Raw genomic sequence first — 24,002 nt, 5'->3', positions numbered from 1 at the left:
CTTATTTACAACTAGACGCTGTAACGATATGACTTGAAGCTTTGCATGGCGGATGAGATAAAGTAGAAAGACTGCAGGTAACACCATTTTGGAGAGTAATCTCTTTTTGATGAAGTGTGGTACTGAAAAGAATCGGTTATTGAGTGTAGAACTCCCCGTTTCGCAAAATGTGCTCTGTCCGTCATCGGGAGGGTGTGAGATCTAACAAGTGCCTTTTGGGAAATTTTGCGCGTTTGCCTCCCTGAAAGACATCATATATTGTCCGATAGTGTGTATGATTGTCCGCTTTGAACAGCGCCGTCATTGAAAGATGGTTCCAGTCCGCCCCCCCCCCCTATTTTATTATACGGAGGCCAAGTGTCCAAACAACCTGTCTACATTTCAGCACGAATGTAAGAGTGCCTTTTTCAAGAAATGAATACCCCTATTAAGAATGACCTTGCTACGCTTTTGCCGTACATGTGTATTTTTAATGAACCACATAAAATAAGGAGACAAAAAGCCAAGCTGGTTTGGGTACATTGATGGAGAACCATTTACTCTAAGGTTTTTAGGCCGGACCAAATTGAATTGAACAATTCTATAAGGCCAAACCACATAGGCCTACAAAGAGTCTACATTCTAACTAGAAAAAAAATAAGAGAATCCTCTAAAAAATATATACCAAAACAACTTGATTTGAATAGTTACTTACTGGTAGAACGATTAGTTACAGTAATTGTATTATCAGGTACATCAGTATTATTTTAAAAACATATATCAATTGATTGGCAAAGCCTTGAAAACTTTTTTTCTAAATGTTAACCTTTGCTCAGGTAATAGGGTAATACAGGCTTGGAATGCCTCAGATTTCCAGTCCCCCATCATTTTGACTATTTCACAAGGAAGGCCAAATTACAAAACCCAAGTCGCCCCTCCTCTGCAATAACTGTGAGTGCTAACAGTGATTGTGGGAGGTGTAGTTTAGTAAACAGCTTGGAGAAAGTGGTCTTGACTTTGGAGGGAGAAAAAGGCTTGTAAGCTGAACTTTGAGGTGTGATGAAGGCAGGCCTGGGCTATCGCAGTGTACATTTGGAATTACAACATGTATTTCAATTTACCATAATGTAGCTTCATTTGAAATCTATTGCCAAGAGTTCTAAGTTAATTCCTTTTTGGGTGTCTCGCAATACTCATACGCCAAATTGTTTTTTGTTTCGATGACCCGCTTTTGCCATTCACCTATTGTATTCAAATGTTTACATGTACAATGTCGCATTACACCTTGTGAAACATCTTAACTGATACTTCGTCAGCCACTGCCAGCTGCCCATCTGGCGTGAATGTAATTCCTAATGGGTTATGCAAACCCCGAACGAGGCAGTCAAGAAACCTGCCATCTAGGTCATAGTGGTGAATATGACCTTTGTAACGGGGCCCCAGCATTGTAACATATATACCGGAGCTATCAGCGTATACATCTAGGCAGTACTTTGCTGGTTTTCCGAGGATGGTTGGTTCGATTGTGAAGAGTGTATAACTATTACCATCAGTAACGGCCACGAATGGTCTAGCTCCGTAATTACTGATTATAACTCGATCCTTGTTGTCAACAGCCAGCTGGGCAGGGCAAAGTTTTACTGGTACGGTACGTAGAAGCTCACCATTACTAGGTTTGTGTTCAGTATACACCCATCCTTGGTCATAAGTAACAAGGATTGTACCATCCTTCTTGACCGCTACACCCCTGGTCCTGGGAGAGTGGGGCTTACCGACCTCATCTGCTGGCACCGTTGGGAACTCGTATGCCAGCGAGTTGTCGCTGTTGAACACCTTCACCTTTGGATCGTAAGTCTCAATAACCACGAAGCGATTGTGAATGGGTTCAACTGCAATTCCACGTGGACCTATGGGGATTAAAGATACACAAAAAATACAGTTATTGAAATCAAGGAGGCCTGCTAGTCAATCTTCAAAGAATCATTATCTGAACTAGGCCAAAACATTGACCGTGGGCAGAATTATTTGCAGGCATACTCACATTTTTGAAGCTGTATTGTACTTTTCTGTTTACCATCGATGCTGAAGATAACAACTCGGTTTCCATACATGTCAGCCACAGCGATCTCATCATCACGTGCAGCGATGGCAAGATAACAGCTGTGTGCACAGCCCTCAAATTTAATCTCACGAAACAGCTCCCAATGGCCTCTTCCACTGCTAACCTGCAATGCGAGTCAATGACACAGCAATGTCGTTCAAAAGGACTAATCGGGGGATGTTCCACATTTCAAAATTCGAATCGAATATTCACACAGAAGCAGGTGTATTTCTCCAACTTACTCGCTTGCCACGTCCAAAGATCGGCTTGATAGGACCCGTTGTTGGTTCCCCTCTGATCGCCTCTTGACCTGAACTCCCTGCTACTTCAGTTGTCTTTTCTGCCTGAAACAAAATATCCACTTACTTTTTGAAAAAAAATCATTTGCAGTGTCACCCAGTGAGGCTTCGCTGTAATGCTCTGGGCTTATATCAAGCTTATCGATTGTGGTTCGTTTGAATTACTGAAGGACTGCAACACCATTTTTTCCTGCAATGAAATCTGGCAGAAACTGCATGATGCACAGGACAGAGTTATCGAACGTTCTGGTGTATTCTGGTGTATTTCTTGTTCCGAATGCTGCAACACTGCTGCTTTCTTGTTAGCCCCGGGTTGCGACACGACTTTCATTTGCCGGTCCAAGAGAAGTCATCCTTGAGTCATCTTTGCACCTGTCTCACTCACTGACGCCCTGACTGACCCACTGATTGAGTTGATACTGACGCCAATAATAGGGTTGAATGCTGCCGGATGTGTAGAAGAGGCACATGAACATACTTCTGTCCAATAGCCATTTTGAGTCAGTCGAATACAATTTGCAATGGGACCATTGTTACTCGGCTTGACTTGACTTTGTTGAAATGTGCACCGACATGAAAATGACGACATACTTGATATGTTTTACATGAAGTTTCAAAAAAGTGACCGTCTGACCATTTTTCAAATAACTACAAAACCACGAGGTAAATTTTGAAAATGTTTGGTTGTGCAGATACTCCTGTACGCCTTGGCTTCAACCCCTATGTTTCATTTAGTTTTAATCACGCAACACTTCGTAATTATCAATTGATCACAACAACATATTTGGACCCTGTGACCAAATTCGTTGCCTTAATCAATTTCAGTGCTGTGTAATGTAAGCTGTGTAAAATCCTGCATGATGTAAAAAGTGCTTCGGTTGGAATTTGAATCATTTACTTACTTTATCAACCATCATGACAAGACCTCAGTTTAATGCTCAAGGGCAAATGATTCATCTCCAAAACCACATCAGCCTTTTTTTTTCAGAACATGCAGGCTTTTTACAATTGACCTCATGTTTGTGTTATTATTTTAAAAACACTCTGACTGACACTTTTTGGGACATACTGTGTAATAGTATGTCAAAACTAAAAAGGATTTATTTCAGGGATCTATTTCATTGACGCTTGATAAAGCTTATTAGGCATTCTTTCATATATTCATATATTTGGGTAATTATCTGTCTTACCTGTTGCCTGATTCCCCTACACTTGCAACATCTAGGTCTCTTGCAAGGCATCGTTGGACCAACTGTTGGTTCGTCATTCATCGACTCGACAGTTGCAGTCTTTCCTTTTCTAGTTGCCGTTTTTCTCTAATGAAAATGAAACCTCATGATTATTTTTAAAACATGAGCTGAAACGTCATTTGTGCTAAATTAATTCCAGTTAAGTTGCAACAGTGTATTCTTAGCTAATAAAGCCTCGATCGGGTTGTCTAGCTATTTTCTTTGGACATATATTACTACACGTATTACTACATTCTGCTTGTACCCTTTCATTCTCTGAATGAAGGTAAGAAACCTAATTCTGCTATTAAAAACGATATTTATGTGTCTCTATGTGTATCTTACCCGTGGTCCTCCCCGCTGGCCACGTCTCTTGCCAGGCATGCTTGGTTCTACACGGTGTTAGTTTAGTGTGAGTGCAGCTAAGCAAGTCTACGGGCACGCTCAGACATATCACCAGATAATGAAGTAACAGTTCAAATTTATGATGCGTCATTATGATGCGTTGATAGTTAAATATTAAACCCATTGAACTTTGTGTATCAATAACAACTACGTAGTTGAGTGCGCTCACAACACACAGGTAATGGATCGTACCTTATCTTTGACCTTAAGCTTTCAGACTTTGTTCATTTTAAGCTCACCAGATGCATCTAAACACATGCCCAGCCACTGGGTCATATTGGCCACCGTCGCTATCAATATCTTATTTCTTCCAAAGTGAGAAAGTTAATATATAAGGGCACTTACTCTTGAATTCATGGGTTATAAAACTGCAGTCGAATGGGGTAACCTCGGTCATTTTTAGGCATATTTAACTATTGCTTTTATAACAAACTTGGCAAATTGGATTGCCCCTAATATAAGTTTTCCCGGCTATTTTTAAACATTTGTTATTCAAATTCACCATCTCTAACATTCTTTTTCGTCCTAAAAAACTCACAGGCTTTAAAAAAAAAAATTTAGTCATTTGCCATTCAATTTCTAAGTTTGGTCACCCTCTTTATAGTCACCGGGTCGAGAATATTCGTCATTACAGATCAAATTCGTCTAAGCTGTTGCAGCACTCAGAGATTGAATTCGTCTTATATAAATCATTTAGACGAATTTGATTACTGAATAAAAAAGGTTTGGCGTAGACGAGATGAAATCGAATACTCCGGGACGAAAACGTGTGGTCGTTGTTTGAATTTGCTTAAACTGAATTTGAAATTGTCTGACAAAAGACAAAACGGAAGTGCATTAAATTGATAGTGATGGACGAATTTGAATATTTGAAACGGTGAGTTCGAATGATAACCGGTTTAAAATAGCCGGAAAAACCTGTATTTAAAACATTTAGACTAAACTCTACACTTTGATGTTGTTTGGTGTCAAAACATAGTATTTAACAAAGGGGTGGGGCCCAAAAACAGATGTGACAAAATTTAATTTCCGTTTTGGGGCAAGTTGACCAGCCCTAATAATACCGCTGGACAAAACATTTCAACATTTTTTTAAATTGTTTCGTTCCAGGTGAAATATAGAAAAAAAGGAACATTTGACCCTATATTTCTAAAAAAAATCCGAGTGCCTCTTTGATTGTGATTCCTTGTTGTTCCTTGACCTCTGACCTTTGACTTCTTGTAATTTGACATTACATAATTATCCACTTCAAATCAACAAGTGCATTACACTTTGCAGTGGCATTTTCTGAAACTAATTATATCAAATTTACTGACGAATCTTGTTTCACAAATATTTATATTCACTTGTAACTAAAATATAGGTGCTGACCAAAGTGACCCTACTGACCAAATATATCCCATTTAATTCATGGGTTACTTATTACACATCCTCCGTGAGAGCATTTGGGCTGTTTTGGATTTCATCATGAATGGCTCAAGAAGAGCGCGCCACCGCTTGGAAGGATTTCGGAAGCGCATGATTTTGCGAACCACCAGTAGCCGATTGGAGAGTCAACTTTGCGATGGAAAAATGTGCCAGATAACGACGATGGCAGCATTTTTAACCTTTCGTATTAGAGTTTACAACATGCAGTTTCAAAGTGTGATTGAGATGATTGGTACCTAATTATCAAATGGGAATTATTATTAATTCCCATTAGAAGTCCTGCATTTCTGAGTTGTGCCTTTGCATGCCGGGTTGCCTACATTGTTGTATTATCAAATGTAGGTTTGTACATAAAGTTATACACCGGAGTATACAGGGTGAGTAAAAACAAAAAGGTCCCCCAAAAAGTGGGTCAAAAAAATTACGGGGTGGGGTTCGGGGCCCGCTTAAGGGCCCCGAAAAGTTTTGGATTCTAGATGGTCTGTGGTGCGATCTGAGGCAATTTCTGACCACTTTAACCAATGTTTTTTTGAGGAAAAGATGGTGGTGTACTCATTGCCTGCCTTTGTGCGATGTCACATAAAAAAATTGGTTTCGTTTTTGGGGGGCTGGCCCCCTTTGCCCCCCCCCCCCCGATCCGCCCTTGGTACTTTTTAAGTTTCGAAATTTTAAACGCAACCACTGTTTTAAAGTTCTGTCCACGGATCACAAAAAAAGGTTTGCGTTCTTTCGTTAGTCCGTTTGCTAATAGTTACAAGCGTTGACATTGTCTATTGCCCCTACATGTTTCAACAAATTTTTCACCGAACTTTGTGAAAATTATCAGTAGCCCAACCTCAGCATGTCACATGACCAAACTGGGGTTAAAGGTCTTCATGGGGTCAGGGTTGTTGTTTTTTTTTTTTTTTTTATCAAAACACTACTCCGTCCAGGAATTACATTGCACATCCACATGAATCATGCATGAACACGAATTCGTTGACCCGCAGCTTCCCAGATATGTCCGATCGTGCTTGCTTTATTCCATGTTCTGTCTTTCAAAACGACGGGGCTCACTTGCAGGATAACTAGGTGCTTACCACTGCTTACCAAAAACTAACCGAGTGCTTACCTAGAGCTTTCAATAAAGGGAGCTAATCAATTGGCAATATATGTACAGAGTATTTTCAGAGAACAAGCTGATTGTTTATCTTTTTACCAGTCACTGCAACCCCCCCCCCCTCATGCTATAACTTTCCCTTTGACCTTCGCCATTCTTCAACAGTAATGCTTGTGTAACACTGACCCCAAGGAAAGTTGATTTACTGCAGTGTTGGATAACATTCAATTGATTCTAAGTTCTAAGTAAAAAAAAAAATCAATAAAATAAAACAACAACAACGTAGCTTCACTGAAACCAAGCTTGGCTACACTGAATAGCTTCATCATTCGACGAAATTATAATTCAATACAGAAGGTTTTTTTTGATTTATCATCCAAAAAAACGAGTAAGTTTTACTTCAGCCAAGCAGAAAATAAGTTTTACCGTGGTGACAACTTTCTATGCAGCGCGCCCTCTTTTGAAGGAAATTGTATTTGGCTTCAAATCGACTTTTATTGTTCGCGCTAGAAACAAACCAGGACTACATAGTTTTTTTTTTTTTTTTTTTTTTATTTCTTGACAATTTATCGTCCGGAAATCGAGTGTTGTTTGTGTTCCATGCATGTTGACTTTGATAGGAATCGTAATTTCGTGTTCAACACATCTACAGCACATTGTTTTGGTTAGCCTAATTTTTTTTTTGGTTGAGGATTCCTGGGCCTATATTTCGAACATTCATGGGACGAACCTTTAATTTGTTACAGCAGATATTTCTTGGGTTACCGTCCGACAAATCGGTGTGTTGCTTTCGTTCTTTGTATGTTGGCTTTAATTGGGATCGCAGTTTTCAAGCGAAACATACCGCATTTTTTGGTTATAATATAGGTTTTCCCAACTATTTTCAAACGTTTATCATTCGAATTCACAATTTCTAATATTTAAATGTGTCCACCAATATCGATTTAGTGCACTTCCGATGTTTATTTTTTTTCTTTTGTCAGACAATTTCAAATTCAGTTGAAGCAAATTCAAACAATGAGCACACGTTTTCGTTCTGGACTATTCGATTTCATCTCGTCTAGGTCGAACCTTGTTATTCAGAAATGCAATTCGTCTATTTGATTTATATAAGACGAGTAGGATCTCCAAATCCTGCCATTCGGCATTAGCTTGGACGAATTTGACCTGCATGCAATGACGAATATTCTCGCCCCGGTGACTAAAGAGGATGACCAAGCTTTGAAATTGAACGGTAAATCACTAAATTGGTTTTCTTAAAAGCGTGTGATATTATTTTTTCGTGGACGAAATGGAATGATAGAGTTGATGAATTTTAATGATAAAATATTTTAAAATAGCAGGGAAAACCTATATTGTTGTTGTTGGACTATTTTCCAAACTTTGTTGTTGCTTTACAACCAATCATTCAACGGAATTGTTATTCCATATAGCGGGTGCTTCTTGCTTTATCGACTAGAAAACGAGTGCGTTGCTTTAATTTTTTCAATAAGGAATAATAATAACATATATATAAAAAACTATATATATATAAATATCGAAATGAAATTAGGCTACTCATTCATGACTCGTAGATTTGATCAAAAAGCCGATCAACACAAATTCAAACTATATTCACAGGTGTGACACAGCGAAATCGGTATGGCAACCAGTTTGAATGGGACAGTGACCCAGAGCTACAGAATGACCTTATAAGGCATGCAACTCGATGAATGGCGCTTACTATGACGTATTAGTCATTCATAAACTTGTCACCGAACCCAAGGCAACGATTCGGTACACTGCACCCACACAAAGAAAAACCCGCCGTAAATAAAGTATGCGTCAAGCACCGTCTATTTTGATAGTAATCGCGTGCAACTGATGTTCGGCAGTACATGTACTTGGCGTACAGTTTGGGACTGGACGGTGTCATGATCAGTTATATTACAAACAGTTAACAAGAAAAGAACTGAGTTAAGCGTTCTTGGTTTGGTTTTGTAGAAGAACTTTGAGAAGGAGAACTTGTGTTCGCAAGATGGATGCGGCAATTTGTCTGATGATTGCTGTAATTCTTACAGCAGGGGAAACTTGTAAGTTCACATTTTTGAAGGTTTGTAGTCAGTTCTATAGGTTTCGAACGATAGACGCTGCGGAAATATGCCAAATCGTTTAAAATTCACAGATATACGCACTGGACACCTTTCCCATTTTTCTTGACAACATCGTGTCAACTATTGCGTCTTGAATAATACTCGTCGTTACTTGCTGTTATCAAACCAACGTGTCTTTCTTTTGCGCCTTCGTGAAGTTTCCGCGTGTCGTAAATTCGTTTGAAATTCTTGTTCCCCTCTTCAAGCTGACATTCGTCCGACTTCAACGAATACGAACGTTTATCAACAGGCAAGTATGCACGGGTTTTGCTTTTTGAAAATAAGTAATTAGTCAATAATAAATGTACCATTTGTTGTTATTCCAGTGAATGCAGACCAGTGTGTTTCCAACCCGTGCAGCAATGGCGGTACATGCTACAACGAATACGAGGGGTACGGCTGCCTGTGCCCGGCCGGTTACAGCGGGCCACGCTGTGAGCAAAGGCAGAACAGCGGAGGTCAGTGTGGGTTTTTTTTTTCAAATTTGAATATCGTAATTTTGTTGTACGTTTAGCGCCTGATTCACCCTGCAAAAGGTCTATGGAATATTTTCTTGCACAGCAAGGGTCTATGATAAGCGAGCCGATTTGGCAATTAATTATGCAAAAAGCTGCGTCTTGACCTCGGGATTCTGAATTTTCAGCGGGCGCCTTCTATCTGTTCTTCGGTAACCCGTTGGTGTGTGACAAAACCTTTCATAAAAATCAGCCAATCCACAGCTTAGACCACATGTTGTGATTGAATCATTGAAATTTCGTCACAGTCTCTAAAGACCATGCTGTGGTGTATCCCACGTTTGTACCGTTGCTCTGCCTACGTAAATGTCTGATCCTCGAACTAACCCCCCCCCCTCCTCCACCTCTCCCCCACCCATCCCCAACCAACGCTTCGAAAACTTGAATAGTGCAAGTAATATGACAGCACGATGTTCTTATCCTTTTGAACAGGGAGGTTGGGTTTCTGCCCTGATATCACAAATGACAGGGTCGGGCTGTGCGTCGAGGATTGCACGGACGATTCGTCCTGCCCAGCCCCGCTGAAATGCTGTTCCAATGGATGCGGCCACGTCTGCACGGCTCCGGTCATAACAGGTGAGTTATATTCGCTCTTTAGTATGATCAGTATCGCCAATTAGGCCATTTAAGGTATAGAGAATCATTTGCATTAATCCCAAAAGAAACCCACCAAATCATTAAAGATCGGTACTGGTACTAGACACCCTGTGAAATTATTCCGTCTGGCTTGCTGTCATTTCAAATTTAGAAAAGTTTACGTTTTTGTTAAGATTTTCCCCCACCCTTTTTTACTTCCGGTGTTAAAGAAGTGCAGTTATATTAAAAATAGGGATTTCAATTTTAAAACTGTCATTTTTTTTTTGGGGGGGGGGATATTTCGTTAAACCAAATTGTTAAATCAAAAACATTTTGGTAACAGCGTTAAATTGTGGTTGTTCAGTTTCATTCCAGTTTCAAATGACACGTTCTATTCTACAGGAATTTACAACTGGAATTCACTAACCAACCGATAGTACTTTGGAAAAGGGAATCCAAGAGCGGATCAAGAACACAATTTGTTGGGGGCCAACAACTATTGTTGTTCCCAAAAAAAATGTCCGAACAATTTACGGCGTGGGGTTCGGGGCCCGCTTAAGGGCCGGGAATTGTTTTGTTTTTGTTATTTCTGTTAGATTCTAGATTCTCTGTTGTGCGATCTGAGACAATGTTTATTTCTGACCACTTTAACCTCATTTTGTTGAACAAAGAATTAAGCCTTTTTTTTGCGACCTCAATTCAAAACAGCAATGATTCTTTATGGGGGGGGGCATGGCTCCTGTTCCCCGCCCCCTCCCTGGATCCGCCGTTGAGGGAGTCCAATTACAATTATACACACAGTCACTTTGCGTGAACACAAAGTGTTATTAGCTTTTGTCATATTTCCTTTCAATGTTGTGTTTATTTATAGAGGACATGTGCGGCAATGGCGGCACGTGCGTATACAACACCACTTTTCTGACCACTTTAACCTCATTCTGTTGAGCAAAGAATTAAGTGGTGTACGCAGGGGCTGCCTTTTTGGCGACCTCACTTAAAAACCAAAATGATTCTTTGGGGAGGCGGGCACGGCCCCTGTTCCCTGCCCCTCACTGGATCCGCTGTTGAGGGAATCCAATTACAAAGTGTCATTAGCTTTTGTCATATTTCCTTTCAATTTTGTGTTTATTTGTAGAGGACATGAATTGGTGTATGTCCAACCCGTGCGGCAACGGCGGCACGTGCGTTTACAACAGGCATGGGTACGGGTGTCTGTGCGATGCTGGTCGATTCGTCGGCAGCCACTGTGAAGTACCTGTTCTCCAATCCCCATCACCATCGTCGTCATCGTCGTTTCCTTCATCCCTATCAACACCATCAACGCCATCGATATCACCATCACCACCAGCAACATCGTCGATATCACCACCATCTTCATCATTGTCTTCATCATCAACATTGCCAGGTTAGCGTCTCCTTTAAAATAGACCATGTGGTCTATGACGTGGCATATTTTGCATGCCATTTGGCCCACATTAAACAGTATGGGCCTATGTCAACACTAGTCTTTTAAACATCCATATTTCAAGAGATATACACGCAGTGCAGAAGAGAACCGTTTGCCTAACGTTGGCATCACGTGACCACAATATCCAATTTTGAAAACAAATTTCACCCAGTCTATTGACCTGAAGCATAATGACGTCATGCTTTATTTACACGTGCGCTGTCTTATGTGAGTTTGGCGGTTCTGTCCCAGCCTCACTCTCATAAGAAATCGCACATGTAAACAAAGGGTGATTACATCATTGTAAAAGTGATTCAGATCTATCTGGTACGACCACAGCCTCAAAACTCGCGCCGTGGATTAAAAGTCTGACACCGGCTTGCGCGCTTTTGACCAAAAAGTTGCACCCATACATTCCGTGGAGTGATAATTTCTTGAACAACGCAAATGTATTATATGAAATGTTCGCCTGCGTCGCAAGATGCACTTCTGCCTGCAGACATTTAATTCATCCTTAAGTCCATACGGCATTTGGATTGGTGCGACACTGGAAAGCCACTCTGAACGAAACGGGCGTCAACTGCGTTCTGAGAAACCCACTCATAAGATCATGCAAGATTGCAAAATTAGTGTTTTCAGTACGGTGAAGAATATAAAGTGTGTTCAAGTTCATTAAGATCGAGTAACTTTCAAGTCAGGCCCGGATTAAGTATTTCGTAGGCCCTAGGCATCAGTGTTCCGAAGAATGGAGAAGGAATCGGAAAGGAAGAGAGAATAAGAACAAAGTGGAGAATGTAAATAATAAACATCGCTGCTTAAAACTCCTCGAAGCTAAAATCCGGTTCTGAAACCCATGCCAAAAGATTGTACATTCTGTCATGTCGGCACAAGCTGCAGCGCGAAGTCGCTTCATATACGGGGGTTGACTGCTACAACTGTGCATATAAAAAAATATGAAAATATAAATAATCCACTATAGGATTTAAAGACACCCCCCCCCCCCCCGCGCTGATGTCTGGGATCAGGGAACAGGCCTGAACAAGGTATGCGCAAAGGTACTGAGCATGTACATGCAGTTTTGCGACAATAAAATAAAAACATTATAGCTGGATTGAATTTTGTATTTTCGAACAATTTTAAAAATTAATTTCGAACGATTAAAATACAAGCTCTCAAAATAACAAATTAATCATTCTTGCAATTGTTCTCCAATAGAAAAGAAAGAAAATAAAACAAAAAGTTATGTGGCGATGGCCAAGTCTTCAGGAGTCGGACTTATGACCCTAACTCAATGAGCCCCTTACCGACTTCCATATAGAACTCTTCTGGGACTCGGTACCCGGCCCACCACACCTCCTTCCCTGTCCATCCATGTAACTCGAAAGTCAGGCACCATAAAGGGAGGAAACGAGGTGGCACCCTAAGCCTTGCTGCCGAGTCAGCAAAAGAACCCCGTACCTATACGCAGATGCCAACCTGGACTTCGCAGACAGTCCCAACTTGTGAGTCAGCTTACCGACCGACCGAGCTAACTGCTGTTGGTAAATGACCACGGGAAATTAATACTCTTCAATGACAGAACTGCGGTCAACGAAAACCAAAAAAATGACACCATGCGGGTTCGAACCCCTAACCCTGGGTCCGCTGTCAGACAGCTTAACAACTATGCTGTTTCAGTAGGTGCTTTTCTCTTTGCGTTTAAAAACATAATCCTTAATTCCGCTGTGGGAGACTTACTCTGTGTTTCATAGCTGCGCGAAAGATGCATCAGCATCGTGCTATACACATGAATGCTGTTACGTAACTCTTTTCTACAATCATTCTTATGTACCGAGCAGTTGACTATTCAGAGTCACTACGAGTAATTAACCTCACCATGCTCGTCCTTATTCTGTCTCATCAATTATTGTTTCGCGTCGCGCGTCTTTCGGCCGACGCTGATATGTCGCTATCATTGAGATGATTTCTAGCAAGTTTCCCCCACCTCATTATATTTATATCAAACTACTGACCCATTTACAATTTTTTTACGAGGGAATTTTGTTTGTCTGATTCTAATTCAGCTCCCTTAGCTAGCTTGGGAAAATTCATTACCATTGATGTATACTCGCGCTTACATTTTTGAAAGCTTTTGTACTTTGTTTCTCCACTTTCTCTGCTACTAAATACATTTCAGTTTCTCATGACAAAAAAGTGGGGTAATTCAATAGCCCATCCCCGCGGTCAAAAAGTGTGGGGGGGTATACCCCCACCCCAACCCCACCCCGGGAATTACGCCCCTAATGACGGCGAACGGAGCCAACAAGCCTGCCACTCGCATGGTCTTTTTTTCGAGTCCGGGTTGCCATACGCCTTGACTCAAGTCTACGATCACGAAAAGGCCTTTGAGATGAAACAAAGCAAATCCATGAACCTTTGGCGACTGAACGATCTAAATTGGGGTCGTATTGTGTACAAGCGAGTATAATTTTTACTAACACCTGCACATGTAATACGCCAATCGGCGGCGGGAACGTTTTTATAACTGAGGGCATCACCAAACAGAGCCATTTTCTCAGATAAAAAATTTCCTTCAGTCAAAGAGGAGAAAATTGTGAAACTGTTTTTCATTTGCATTGCAAGGAATACATGTTACCCACAAGTAAAATTTACAACCAACATTTACATACACTTTTAAAAATGTATGCATTACATTTTAAAAGCGTATAAAGGAGCACTATTATTTCTTTGCGGGACAGTTTTCCATTTTGAGAGGGGCATATTTTGTTTTATTGCGAGAGGGGTCATTCGTGTTTTCGAGGGATAGTTTTCCATCTCGAGAAGGTTCACAATCTTGTTAATGCGCGAGGGGTGTTTGTGTTTTGAGGGCACATTTGCATTACAAGAGAGGGATCATTTTTAAACGCAATCATAATGCTTTCGTGTGCGCTTCAAGACAGTTTCATTTTCATCTCGAGGGGGCACATTATTTTGTGACCTATTGTGACAAAATGAGGAATTTCGCCCAAACCATGTTATGAGTAATCAACGCCTGAAGTTGGATACACTAGGAAAATCATGTAATAAGAACCGGAAAATGTCCCTGTCTAAAAAAAAAAAATTATAAAAAATCTGTGGCTATAGATTAGGCCTATTTGGGGTGGGGGTACAAGGACGGATCCAGAAAACACTTTTTTTGGGGGGGGGGGGGGGCTGTACAATCAAGCCAGGCCAAACTGGTATAGGTCCTAGCTCTCTGAGAGAGACCCTAAAACCTTTGTAAAACTTTTCTCTGCGCGTGTGTGTGTGGGTCGCCTATGTGTTTTTATGGCACACTGCGGTAGTTTCGTAGGCCTTCCCCCAAGTTTTCGTAGGCCCCCAAATTTTTCATAGGCCCCCTTTTTTTCCGTAGGCCCGAGGCACAGTGCCTACTATGCCTATTGCGTAATCCGGGCCTGCACGTTATTCCAATAACCTAGCCTAATGGGTCTTCCGAGTGGCTCAATTTCGACCATAATTATGTTGTTGTTGTTTTTTCCTCGGGAAACGTATTTATTCAGAAGAAACGTTTCATTTGCGTTTTACAATTAGTTATCAATAACGCTGTGGATAAGATTTTTTAATTGTTTTTAGACATCACCATACTTATTACATATGGAACAGTCTGATATCGATTTCATATCATCAAAATATGACAATAGTAAATGATGTCATAAATACAACAACAACAACAACGACAACAAAGGCATTTCGGGTTTGTGAATGAGACATGTGTCGATCTATTTGGGGAAAAAATAATCAATGTAATCAATTTATTTTCAGGAGACGACAACCCTGGTACCCCGAGGACGTCGCTGTAACCAACAGCTGCCGACGGCCATCATTATCGCTGCGGTTTGCAGTGAAATAATAATGTAGCGATACTGGTGTTCACCGGGATTTTCTTGTACCGAAGAGGTGAGTCGCCATGTCACGAAAGTTCTAGGGAAAATGGAAGACAGGTTTCCCCCAACCTCGTTCCCATGATGTCGAGCAGTACGCTCCACCACTACCTGCACTCTCACACTGGTATTGGATCATTTGCATATCCTTTTTGGGGGATACGTATGCAAATAAGGAATAGTCTGGTGCCTGCGTGTGCTTTACATCAGCGCTTGTTTTTGTTTATAGTGTCTGAGGTAAAAACATAATCAATTCGTCGCGGCGTGAGTTACGAAGCACCTTTTGTTTTTCATATTAAAATGTTACAATTTTTTATCCAGCAATATGCAGTATCACTTTTTCTAATAATATTATCAAATTGGAAAGAAAATGATTATTTTCGAGAAGGAGGAATTTTAGAATTACACTGAACATGAAAACACGTATCACTGTTGCAAATATAAATCCATTAGCTACTAATTGCGCTATCTAATCAGGATACAGGAAGCAAGTTCCCATCCCAGGACTTCAAGTTCCCATCCCAAAGGCTTCATCCTGCAGTTATCACAGTGGCGTGTTGATTTGGTTCTTTGAAATATATGCATAACTATGTAAACATTATAAGGGTGGTAAAACGTCGTCATGGTTTCTTTTTCACAGACAAAATTACCACTGAACTATGAATCAGTTTCACAATAACTCGCCTACGGAAATGAGTCGCCTGTGACAGAAAAAAACACCAATAACACCAAAACATCTGTTGATTTAATTTTGTGTTAGTGTATTGGTACCAGATTATCTTCAACAGTACAAATAAGACAAAAGAAGTACGTTTTATTGTGCTGATCGATGATACACTGAATGGTTATCGACTGATAGTCCGGTGATATTAAAAAGAACAAGAAATCACTATGTTGTTATTTAATTTTCCAATCATTTGGTTTATTTATGACACAGAAATCAAACGACCACTCGGACACCGTATCCGTGGACAGCGGGAAGCAGATCATAAGAAGGTCCGGAGACGGTCAGGAGCCTTGCTTACTCGGAACATGCACACAGCTTGTCTGAATGGGAACCAGCCCGATGTCCTATACCCCACAGTCTTTGCAAACATAATTATTTAAGCCATACAGTTTGATTTTCGGGTGTGTTGTTTAAAAAAACTTAATTGAATAATAGACGTGAATTATTCCTGACTTTGCACTTAATGAATGCTTCAATAGCGCCCTCTCTAAAACCAAAGGCAAGGTGTTCGTCGCAATTCACTTGCCCTAGCGGCGGTGGAACGGATTCAAATGGGAAGGGGGGGGGGGTGCATTACCGAAAAGGGGTATTTTTTTAATATTTTTTTCACATCCGTTCTGTGTAAAACACCCATAGCGCCCCCCACCGGTTCTGCCGTCCCTGCTTGGCCCGAACTGTTTAAGTCTGTTTAATTCGTCTCACGGCTTCGCTCAGTTTCGCAAATCAATTCTTCGTGCAGCTGAGCGGGGTGTTATCTTTTGTATAATAAAATAGAATTAGCTGTTGCAAACTGCTTACCAACCAAAAGGCCTATGGTATAAATGCAAAAAAATAGTTAGTGGCCTGACGTTTCGACCCTACAGAGTCTTTCTCGAAGGCTAAATGACAAGACTATAAAATAAACAGGTACATGTATACATTACTGATGTAACAAAAGCAGTCAATTGGAAATAGATGATCAGAGGAAAATACACAGAGAAAGCAGGCGGCTGAACAGAAAGGAGGGTAACGAAAGGGAGGGGATTGGGGAAGGATGGTTGACCACAAGAGGTGGGGAACACAAGGACAAAGTCAATCTGGGGAGAGGGAGAGAAAGGTAGTTAATTGTGAATGAGGCAGACTGGAGGGGGGGGGGCTTATCTGTGGTGAAAAGGGAAGGCAAGACAAAAAGTTATTAGTCATTTCTTCTTGGATGTTCAGACCATGGGTTGAAGTGTGACATGTTCTATTCTCGCTAGCACAACGGCTTGGCTGTAAATATTAAGCTTAATGCAGAACGGAAAAAAAGCTGTTGACTCACCTTTTTTTCTTCCAGGTACATGTACAGCAACGCATGTGCAGCAACGCATGTGTAGCTGCACATGTGTAGCTGCACATGTGTTGGTGCACATGCGTTGCAGCAACACATGTGCAGCAACACATGTGCAGCAATACATGTGCAGCAATACATGTGCAGCAACAAATGTGCAGCAACACATGTGCAACAACACCTCTCAGGCGTGGTGAAATTTTGACAATTTGTGCTTGATATTAAAGTATTCAACAAAAATGCTCTGTTATTGATAGTGGATACAACTAGGTTAACCTTGTGTTTTTCTGAAATCAATGGGACCAAACTCAGAACTTGCTTTTAATACTTTAAGGGAGGTACCAGCCATATTGTATTTATGAAATGCATGGATTACAATTATCGCTTTTGCCACATTGGCTGCTTTGTATTAGAGACAAGCCATTGTAATTATTGATTGTAACTTTTGAGCAATTTAAATGTTTAGATGAATATCAGGTTTCTGTAGAACCAAAACAATTGCACATAAAAGACATGAAAGTTGCTCTCACTGGATTCCATTTAGATATGTAAACTCCCAAAGTGTACGGTGAATTAATTGAAGTCTAAATATTTAAAAACTATGAGGCATCCATGTTGATGCTTTGTCAGTGGTTGTGACCACTACTCCTATGGCGCGCCCTCCGTCTACTGAAAGAAAATTAAAGTAGACCGTTAGGCAACTTTGTCTCCGTGCGAGACACTATGTCGTTTAGCGCACCCTTTTTATGGCGAAATATTTTAGGTGCCAAAACAGTTTGGTTAAAATGCCCTCGTTAAATAGTGCAATAAACGAACTTCCAATTCAGTAAAACAGACATTTATTCATTTGCAAGGGGAATATGTTGCTCTTGTTCAACCTTGTTCCATGAACATTGACTTTCATTCGGATTGTATTTTTCACATTTAAAACGCTATATTATTTTGGTCCTATTATTGTAATTGTTCGACAGTTTCTCATGAATTGAAATCTGCCGATGTTACATATAATGACAAATTACAGGACGAAATTTCAATTGAATACATTTGGCGTTTCATGAGTTATTGCCCAAACAAGTGTGTCCTTTTTGTTCCGATTTATTTTTTCACACATGGCATAATTATGGTATCGTTCTTCTAGCAGAAAGTCTGTGGATTAGACGATCACGTGTGCATAATACACACCACAGCCGTCTGATAATATCCGTACATTTTATGTCATTTGCATTCATCCCTATGTAGCCCACCAATTTATTATCGGAAGCGCACTTCGATTAAAGAGTGTCCTGGTAATAACAGCCTGTAAAATTATTTCGTCTGGCATGCTGTCATTTAGAAATGCAATGTAGGTGATTTCTAGCGATCATTCTATCGACTGATTTTTGGGATGCAGAGTGCCGTTGACATAGCTGTTTTTACCTCTCTGCCGAGAGGCTCGAGGGGTAAAAAGGAAATTTATTCTAACTAATATAAGAGACTAAAAAAACACTGTTTAGATATTTTGGTAAAAGACTGGCACATAGTTGTGTTAAAATGTAACCGTAAAAGGGCCGGGGGGCGGAATCCGCCCCCCCCCCTCGACTTTTTCCGCGATAGCCTTTAAACATCTTTTTTTTCGCGACACGAGCTTTTATGACTTTTTAGCCTCGAGCCTTGCATATCTTTTGACACCAAAAACATGGCAATCGGACAAGGGGTTGTCGCGCAGCGAAATTTTTTCCGGCGCTACGCGCCGTGAAAACTGAATTTTCCAATATACGTCGTGTACACAAACCAGAATTTCCATTCATACATATGAATAATTAATTAGCCATAATTCCAAAACCCTTTGACCTTTGGTCATGACATTTTTTGGGTATGTTTATGAAGAGTTGCTCTATGCATGTACCAAGTTTCAATATCTTTTCTTCACTCGATAGCTGAGATCTTGGGGGGGGGCAAAATCCGCCCCCCACCGGCTGAGAGATGGTCAAAATAACCCGGCCCCTTTAGGGTTAAAAGAGGCAGGATTTTGGGTAACATGCAAATGTTGATTTTAGGCAATAAAACACAGCTTTTTGCTACAAAATTGCAAAATTCAACAAAATTTGTCAAAATATACTTAATTAATTGGCAAAATATACTTAAAATTGCAATTTATAAAAATTTTGCTTTTTTACCAATAAGTGCCTTTTTTCACCCCTTTTTATGTCAATTTTTTATTTGATGTATAACTGAGTGCATCTTGGTATTTTGTACCTGATCTGCTTCAAAGTGGTAGCTAACATGACCATTTATTATATAAAAAAAATATGACCCTCAGTATGACATTTTTACGGAATTGCCCTTTGAGAACTTACAATGTTAATTATCATTATTGTCCATGATTTGACTTGTAAACCATAACAAGCTGGAAAAAAATTGTGGATATGAAACAGATTTGCGAATTTTATGCGTTTTTAATTTTTACCTCCAATCGAATGACAAAGATCGACTTGGATGTTTTATAAAACAAGTAAAAAATGTTTTGCATTCATGCAATGGTGAGAATATTTTCATTTGTCGAAAGATGAAATGTTTTATTCAACTGGTTGACTTTGATGGAACATTCAATCTTTCAACTCATGAAAATATTTTCACCATTGCACTCTTAAACATTCATTATTTGTATAATAAACTACTAATGATCACGTACCTACTGTAATAAGGGGAGGCGTACTTTGTTTGGCTTCTGACGCACTGAGGACACTGTCGATATATAAAAAAACGTTTTGATGGCGCAACAAACATCGTCATTTCCCTCCTGGTTGACAAGTAAGTGCTTCTGGAGAACAAAAGTGGCGCCACAGGGTATCAAATCTCTCTGGACGTTATGCCAAATAAACCTCAGTAAGAGTTTGTCTTGTGGGAGAAGTTTCAACTGGTGAAACATAGTCTGGATGTCGCCTGAGATTGCTACATTAATGGGTGCTGGCGGAATCTGAGGAAGACTCCAAGCAGGGAGGCACCAAGTTTGGGCCCAGGCAAGAGGTGCTGGTTGAGGATCCTCCCATCATGTTCGGAGGAACAGTCAAACTGCCATTGTTCTCAACAACACGGTGTGGACAGTGTGGGCAGAACCATGACTCGTCTGTCCGGTTAGCTTCGTCCTCTTAACATAGCCCGCATCGACCAACTTCTGGATCTTCTAGTTCTGGATTTTGGCCAGGTTTGTCTGCTTTTGAAGTTTGTGCTCGATGTTTCTAATCTGAACATGGCTACTTCTGTGTCAGCATGAAACTAAACCCCGTCCTTAGCACGAAGAAGAGGAGTTGCAAAGCGCAGTGCATGGTCCTTCGTTATCGACTCGAATAGTCTGGTCTTCGAGTAGGTCGATCACTTGCTGGTCTTATTTAACACTCCATATCACCATGAACTTTTAACCTTAAGTTATTGTCATCATGGAGGGATAGGCCTATTCACCTGCACCCAATGCATGTACATCTGAAACGGCAGTGTCTACGCACATATACTTTTTGCTTATCCTATTTCGGAAATTTACCACGTGTTCAGTGATTAAGTGATTCTGGAAATTAAAGCTTTTCTTGTAAAGTGTTTGCTATTCTGCGTAAAGTCAGTGTTAGAGTCAGTGAAACATGATGATTGCAATGCGACATATTTTTTTCTGATATTTGTGTAAAGGATATGTGAACTGCAGTATCATCTGACATGTATCGCGAAATAGGAATCACATTCACTGCAGAGCTTGAGGCCAGCGGTAAACATACAGTGTACTAAACAAAGCCGTTGAAGAATGGCATTGTCAAACGGGACATCGAAGGACAAAAAGGAACTTTTTTTAAACTAAACAAATGCTCCCCAAAAAGAAGAGCATTACTCACCTAAGCCCGTTGTTTATTCTATTTGTTATTTTATTCATTGTTCTTTTTAAAGTAACACTACCGTTAACATTAAAATTGTCCATGGTGTTGCTGACAACTGAGGGTGAGTATAATGTCTTTCAATGGAATCCTTCTTCTTTTTCATTCATTCATTTTCATGATGACTTGATGAGTTGGGCCCAACTGTCCCTGTCGAGCATAGTGTTGGAAAGAGATGGACCACTCAGACCAGTTTATAGCTTGATGGATGTTTTCAGGGTCATGTTTGGACGACCTTTCCGTCGAGGGGCTTCAGGATTCCAGAGGAGAACTTGACTAGCTGGCTCATTATGTCGATAAACGTGACCGGCTAGCCGAAGGCGACGATGTCTGATGGTGGTGGAGATAGGGTGAATGGTTCCATACAGAACAGAGTTAGGGAGATGTTGTTGCCAAGAAACGTTCTGAACAGCCCGCAACATCCGTGTATAGGTACCATCAATTGATGCAGAGATCTTTTTTGGTCAGGGTCCAGGACTCGCAACCGTAGAGGAGGATGGATTCTACTGAGGTCTTGACGATCTTAAGTTTGGTGGACTTGGAGATCGAGGATCTCCATACTTTTGTCAGTGAGAACAGAGCAGCTTGAGCTTTTCTACACTCGATATTATGAGCTGTGCTGGTGATGGGTTGATGACCATGTACTTAGTCTTCTTTGCATTAAGAGAGAGACCAACGGACTTGCAGCAAGCTTCTACTTTGTGGAGGAGAGATTCGGCATCAAGGATGGTATCAGCAAGCAGACTAATGTCATCTGCATATTCTAGGTCGGATAGGTATTGGGCAGGGTGTCTACTACTCCTACGGCGTGAGAGAGTGAGACCATCGGTGACATTTAATGCTGTCCGCAGGGTATAATCCAGAATTATGACGAATAGGTAGGGGGCGAGAATATCACCCTGAAGAACTCCATTGTTGACGGAGAACGAACTAGATTCACCTTCAGGAGTGAGAGCAAAAGCACTTGTATCTTTATACATAATTTTCATAGCATGAATGGTCTCCGGGATACCGCAAGCATGCAGGATCTTAAACATTGTTGGTCTGTCAACAAGTCAAATGCTTTACGGAAAAAGATAAAAATGATGGCACCTTCCTTCTGGTGGTTACAAATTTCCTCAATAAGGCGCCTGAGGGCAAGGATTTGAGAAGAGGTTAGACGTAGAGGCCGAAAGCCACTTTGATTGGGACGGAGTATCTTCTCAACTTCCGGACGAACGCGATTCAGAAGTAGTCGATTGTATACCTTGGTAGCAGTTTGAGAGAGGCTGATTCCCTGGTAGTTGTCTGGGCAGCAGTTTGAGCGCGGCTGATTCCCTGGTAAATGTCTGGGATGGTGAGGTCCCCTTTCTTTGGAACTGGGACGATGCTGGACAGGCCCCATTCTAGAGGGCGGTTACCTTCAAGGGTTGCATTGCAGAACCGTGTGAGATATTTCTTAAGTTTAGGAAGCATCGAAACTTCAATAGGTATGTTGTCCACACCAGAAGCCTCGCCAAGCTTCACTTGTTTAATGGCTATGTTGACCTCTGTTTCGGAGAATTTGCCAGTTCGGATGTAAGGGTTCGGAACAAAGACGGGATCAATGGAGACTGGGTCATTGGAGGCATTACCAGAGCTGAGAAGGTTCTCAAAATGGGATTTCCAAGAGGCAAGTCGATCATTATCTTAAATGAAAACGGTGTTTGAACGTTTACCAGAGAGCTGTTTTACCAGTTCCAGGCATTTTGGATGGAATTGGTCGATTCCCGATCGTCAAAAGCACTGAGGATGTTGTTGACTCTGCAGTCTTCTTGCTCGGCATAGACACTGCTGAGGTTGGATTGAGCAGCAGGAAGATTGGTTTGTAAAGAGGTGAGTGCATTTGTTCGAGCTACATTGACTGGTGTAGATGATGCAATGGTATGTGGTCGTTTGGTTTGCGATGGAAGGAGAGACTTCCCAACACTCTCACACACTTTGACGAAAGAGCCATAAGATTGGTCGTCAGGGCACAATGAGGACCACTCATGGGTGATACGGTCCTCAAGAGAGGATGCAAGTTCTTTATCTGAATGCGTTGCAGACCAGTTCAGTCTAGGACGGGCAGTAGGTTTTGTGGAACGAAGACTGGGCCTTATCTTATCACATACTATACGATGGTCGGAGCCAATTGGATCAGATGTTGAAAAGCTTGATAATCTAGGATGCTGTTTTTCCAACGTTTACGGCACAGGATGAAATCAATCTGTGACAGGTACTTGTTAGGTTAACGGTGAGTCCAGAGCTTTTTGGAGGACTTCTTAAATAGTGTGATGGCAATCAAAAGGTTGTTACGATCGAAAACGTCACTGAGGAGCTGACCATTACGGTTGGTAGTAGAGTGGTAGGAGAACTGCCTTGCAACATGAGCGTTGAAGTCCCATCCGATGTCAAGAAGGGCATGTAAGGGGAATGGAGGCAATGGTGTCATTGAGACATTTTGTAGAACCCAGTAATAGACGCCTTATCACTGGTGTTAGTGGGAGAGTAAAAGGAGACAACGTATGTCTTAGGATTGTCTTTAAAGATGGCGAGCATAATTCTGTCGTTGATCTTAGAGATGGACGTCAGCAACGGAAGCAGTGATGTTTGAACAGTTATTGCTACACCACCAACGGCTGCACCTTGTCGATTCCGAGTTGCGGAAGAGGTGAAGATGGTTGATGATCCTAAACTAGAGATTCGGATATCAGGGTCTTCAGGTCGATTCACTTGACAGTGCTCTTGGATGCAGGTAACAGATAAATTGTAGTCACATAATGTTTATTAAGTTCCTCTCTTGATGACAGCGAAGAGAGACTGTGACAATTAAGCTGATCAAAAAAGGATAGTTTTTCTAGGTCAAGCAAGACCCTTCCGGAAACTATTTTTATCAGATGATGCCCTCCCAAGAGGGTTTCGGACGCCGTCGTAATAAGA

General features: G+C 41.0%; 3 protein-coding genes across 3 annotated transcripts; 1 reads left to right on the top strand and 2 right to left on the bottom strand.

Annotated features, from left to right (window-relative positions):
* Positions 1–609: 609 nt before the first annotated feature.
* On the bottom strand, positions 610–2,195 carry LOC119734681. The gene is made up of 2 exons (XM_038208209.1): positions 2,021–2,195; positions 610–1,886 (listed from the first exon to the last, which is right to left on the bottom strand). Exons 1-2 carry the CDS (start codon positions 2,088–2,090, stop codon positions 1,258–1,260), a joined length of 699 nt encoding a protein of 232 aa, XP_038064137.1. The 5' UTR covers positions 2,091–2,195; the 3' UTR covers positions 610–1,257.
* Positions 2,196–9,447: 7,252 nt separating this feature from the next.
* On the top strand, positions 9,448–11,173 carry LOC119735040 (neurogenic locus notch homolog protein 1-like). The gene is made up of 3 exons (XM_038208728.1): positions 9,448–9,466; positions 9,620–9,763; positions 10,899–11,173. Exons 1-3 carry the CDS (start codon positions 9,448–9,450, stop codon positions 11,171–11,173), a joined length of 438 nt encoding a protein of 145 aa, XP_038064656.1.
* Positions 11,174–21,628: 10,455 nt separating this feature from the next.
* LOC119735039 lies at positions 21,629–23,514 on the bottom strand. The gene is made up of 3 exons (XM_038208727.1): positions 23,406–23,514; positions 22,309–22,729; positions 21,629–22,106 (listed from the first exon to the last, which is right to left on the bottom strand). Exons 1-3 carry the CDS (start codon positions 23,512–23,514, stop codon positions 21,629–21,631), a joined length of 1,008 nt encoding a protein of 335 aa, XP_038064655.1.
* Positions 23,515–24,002: the final 488 nt, after the last annotated feature.

This window comes from Patiria miniata, unplaced genomic scaffold, assembly GCF_015706575.1.
Source record: "Patiria miniata isolate m_02_andy unplaced genomic scaffold, ASM1570657v1 HiC_scaffold_28, whole genome shotgun sequence".
Lineage (NCBI taxonomy): Eukaryota > Metazoa > Echinodermata > Asteroidea > Valvatida > Asterinidae > Patiria > Patiria miniata.
The sequence above is the reverse complement of the archived record's forward strand: the minus strand, read 5'-3'. Positions and strand labels throughout refer to the sequence as shown.

Bases quoted from the DNA above. Each gene is read 5' to 3' on its own strand.
- LOC119734681 (XM_038208209.1), bottom strand. From the start codon at position 2,090: ATGTATGGAAACCGAGTTGTTATCTTCAGCATCGATGGTAAACAGAAA. The intron at 1,887-2,020 runs GTGAGTATGCCT...TAATCCCCATAG, and splicing joins TACAATACAGCTTCAAAAAT to GTCCACGTGGAATTGCAGTT.
- LOC119735039 (XM_038208727.1), bottom strand. From the start codon at position 23,514: ATGACACCATTGCCTCCATTCCCCTTACATGCCCTTCTTGACATCGGA. The intron at 22,730-23,405 runs GTCAGCTCCTCA...TTTTCATTTAAG, and splicing joins CTCTACTACCAACCGTAATG to ATAATGATCGACTTGCCTCT. The intron at 22,107-22,308 runs GTATACAATCGA...ACTTGTTGACAG, and splicing joins TCTCTCAAACTGCTACCAAG to ACCAACAATGTTTAAGATCC.
- LOC119735040 (XM_038208728.1), top strand. The intron at 9,764-10,898 runs GTGAGTTATATT...GTTTATTTGTAG, and splicing joins CACGGCTCCGGTCATAACAG to AGGACATGAATTGGTGTATG.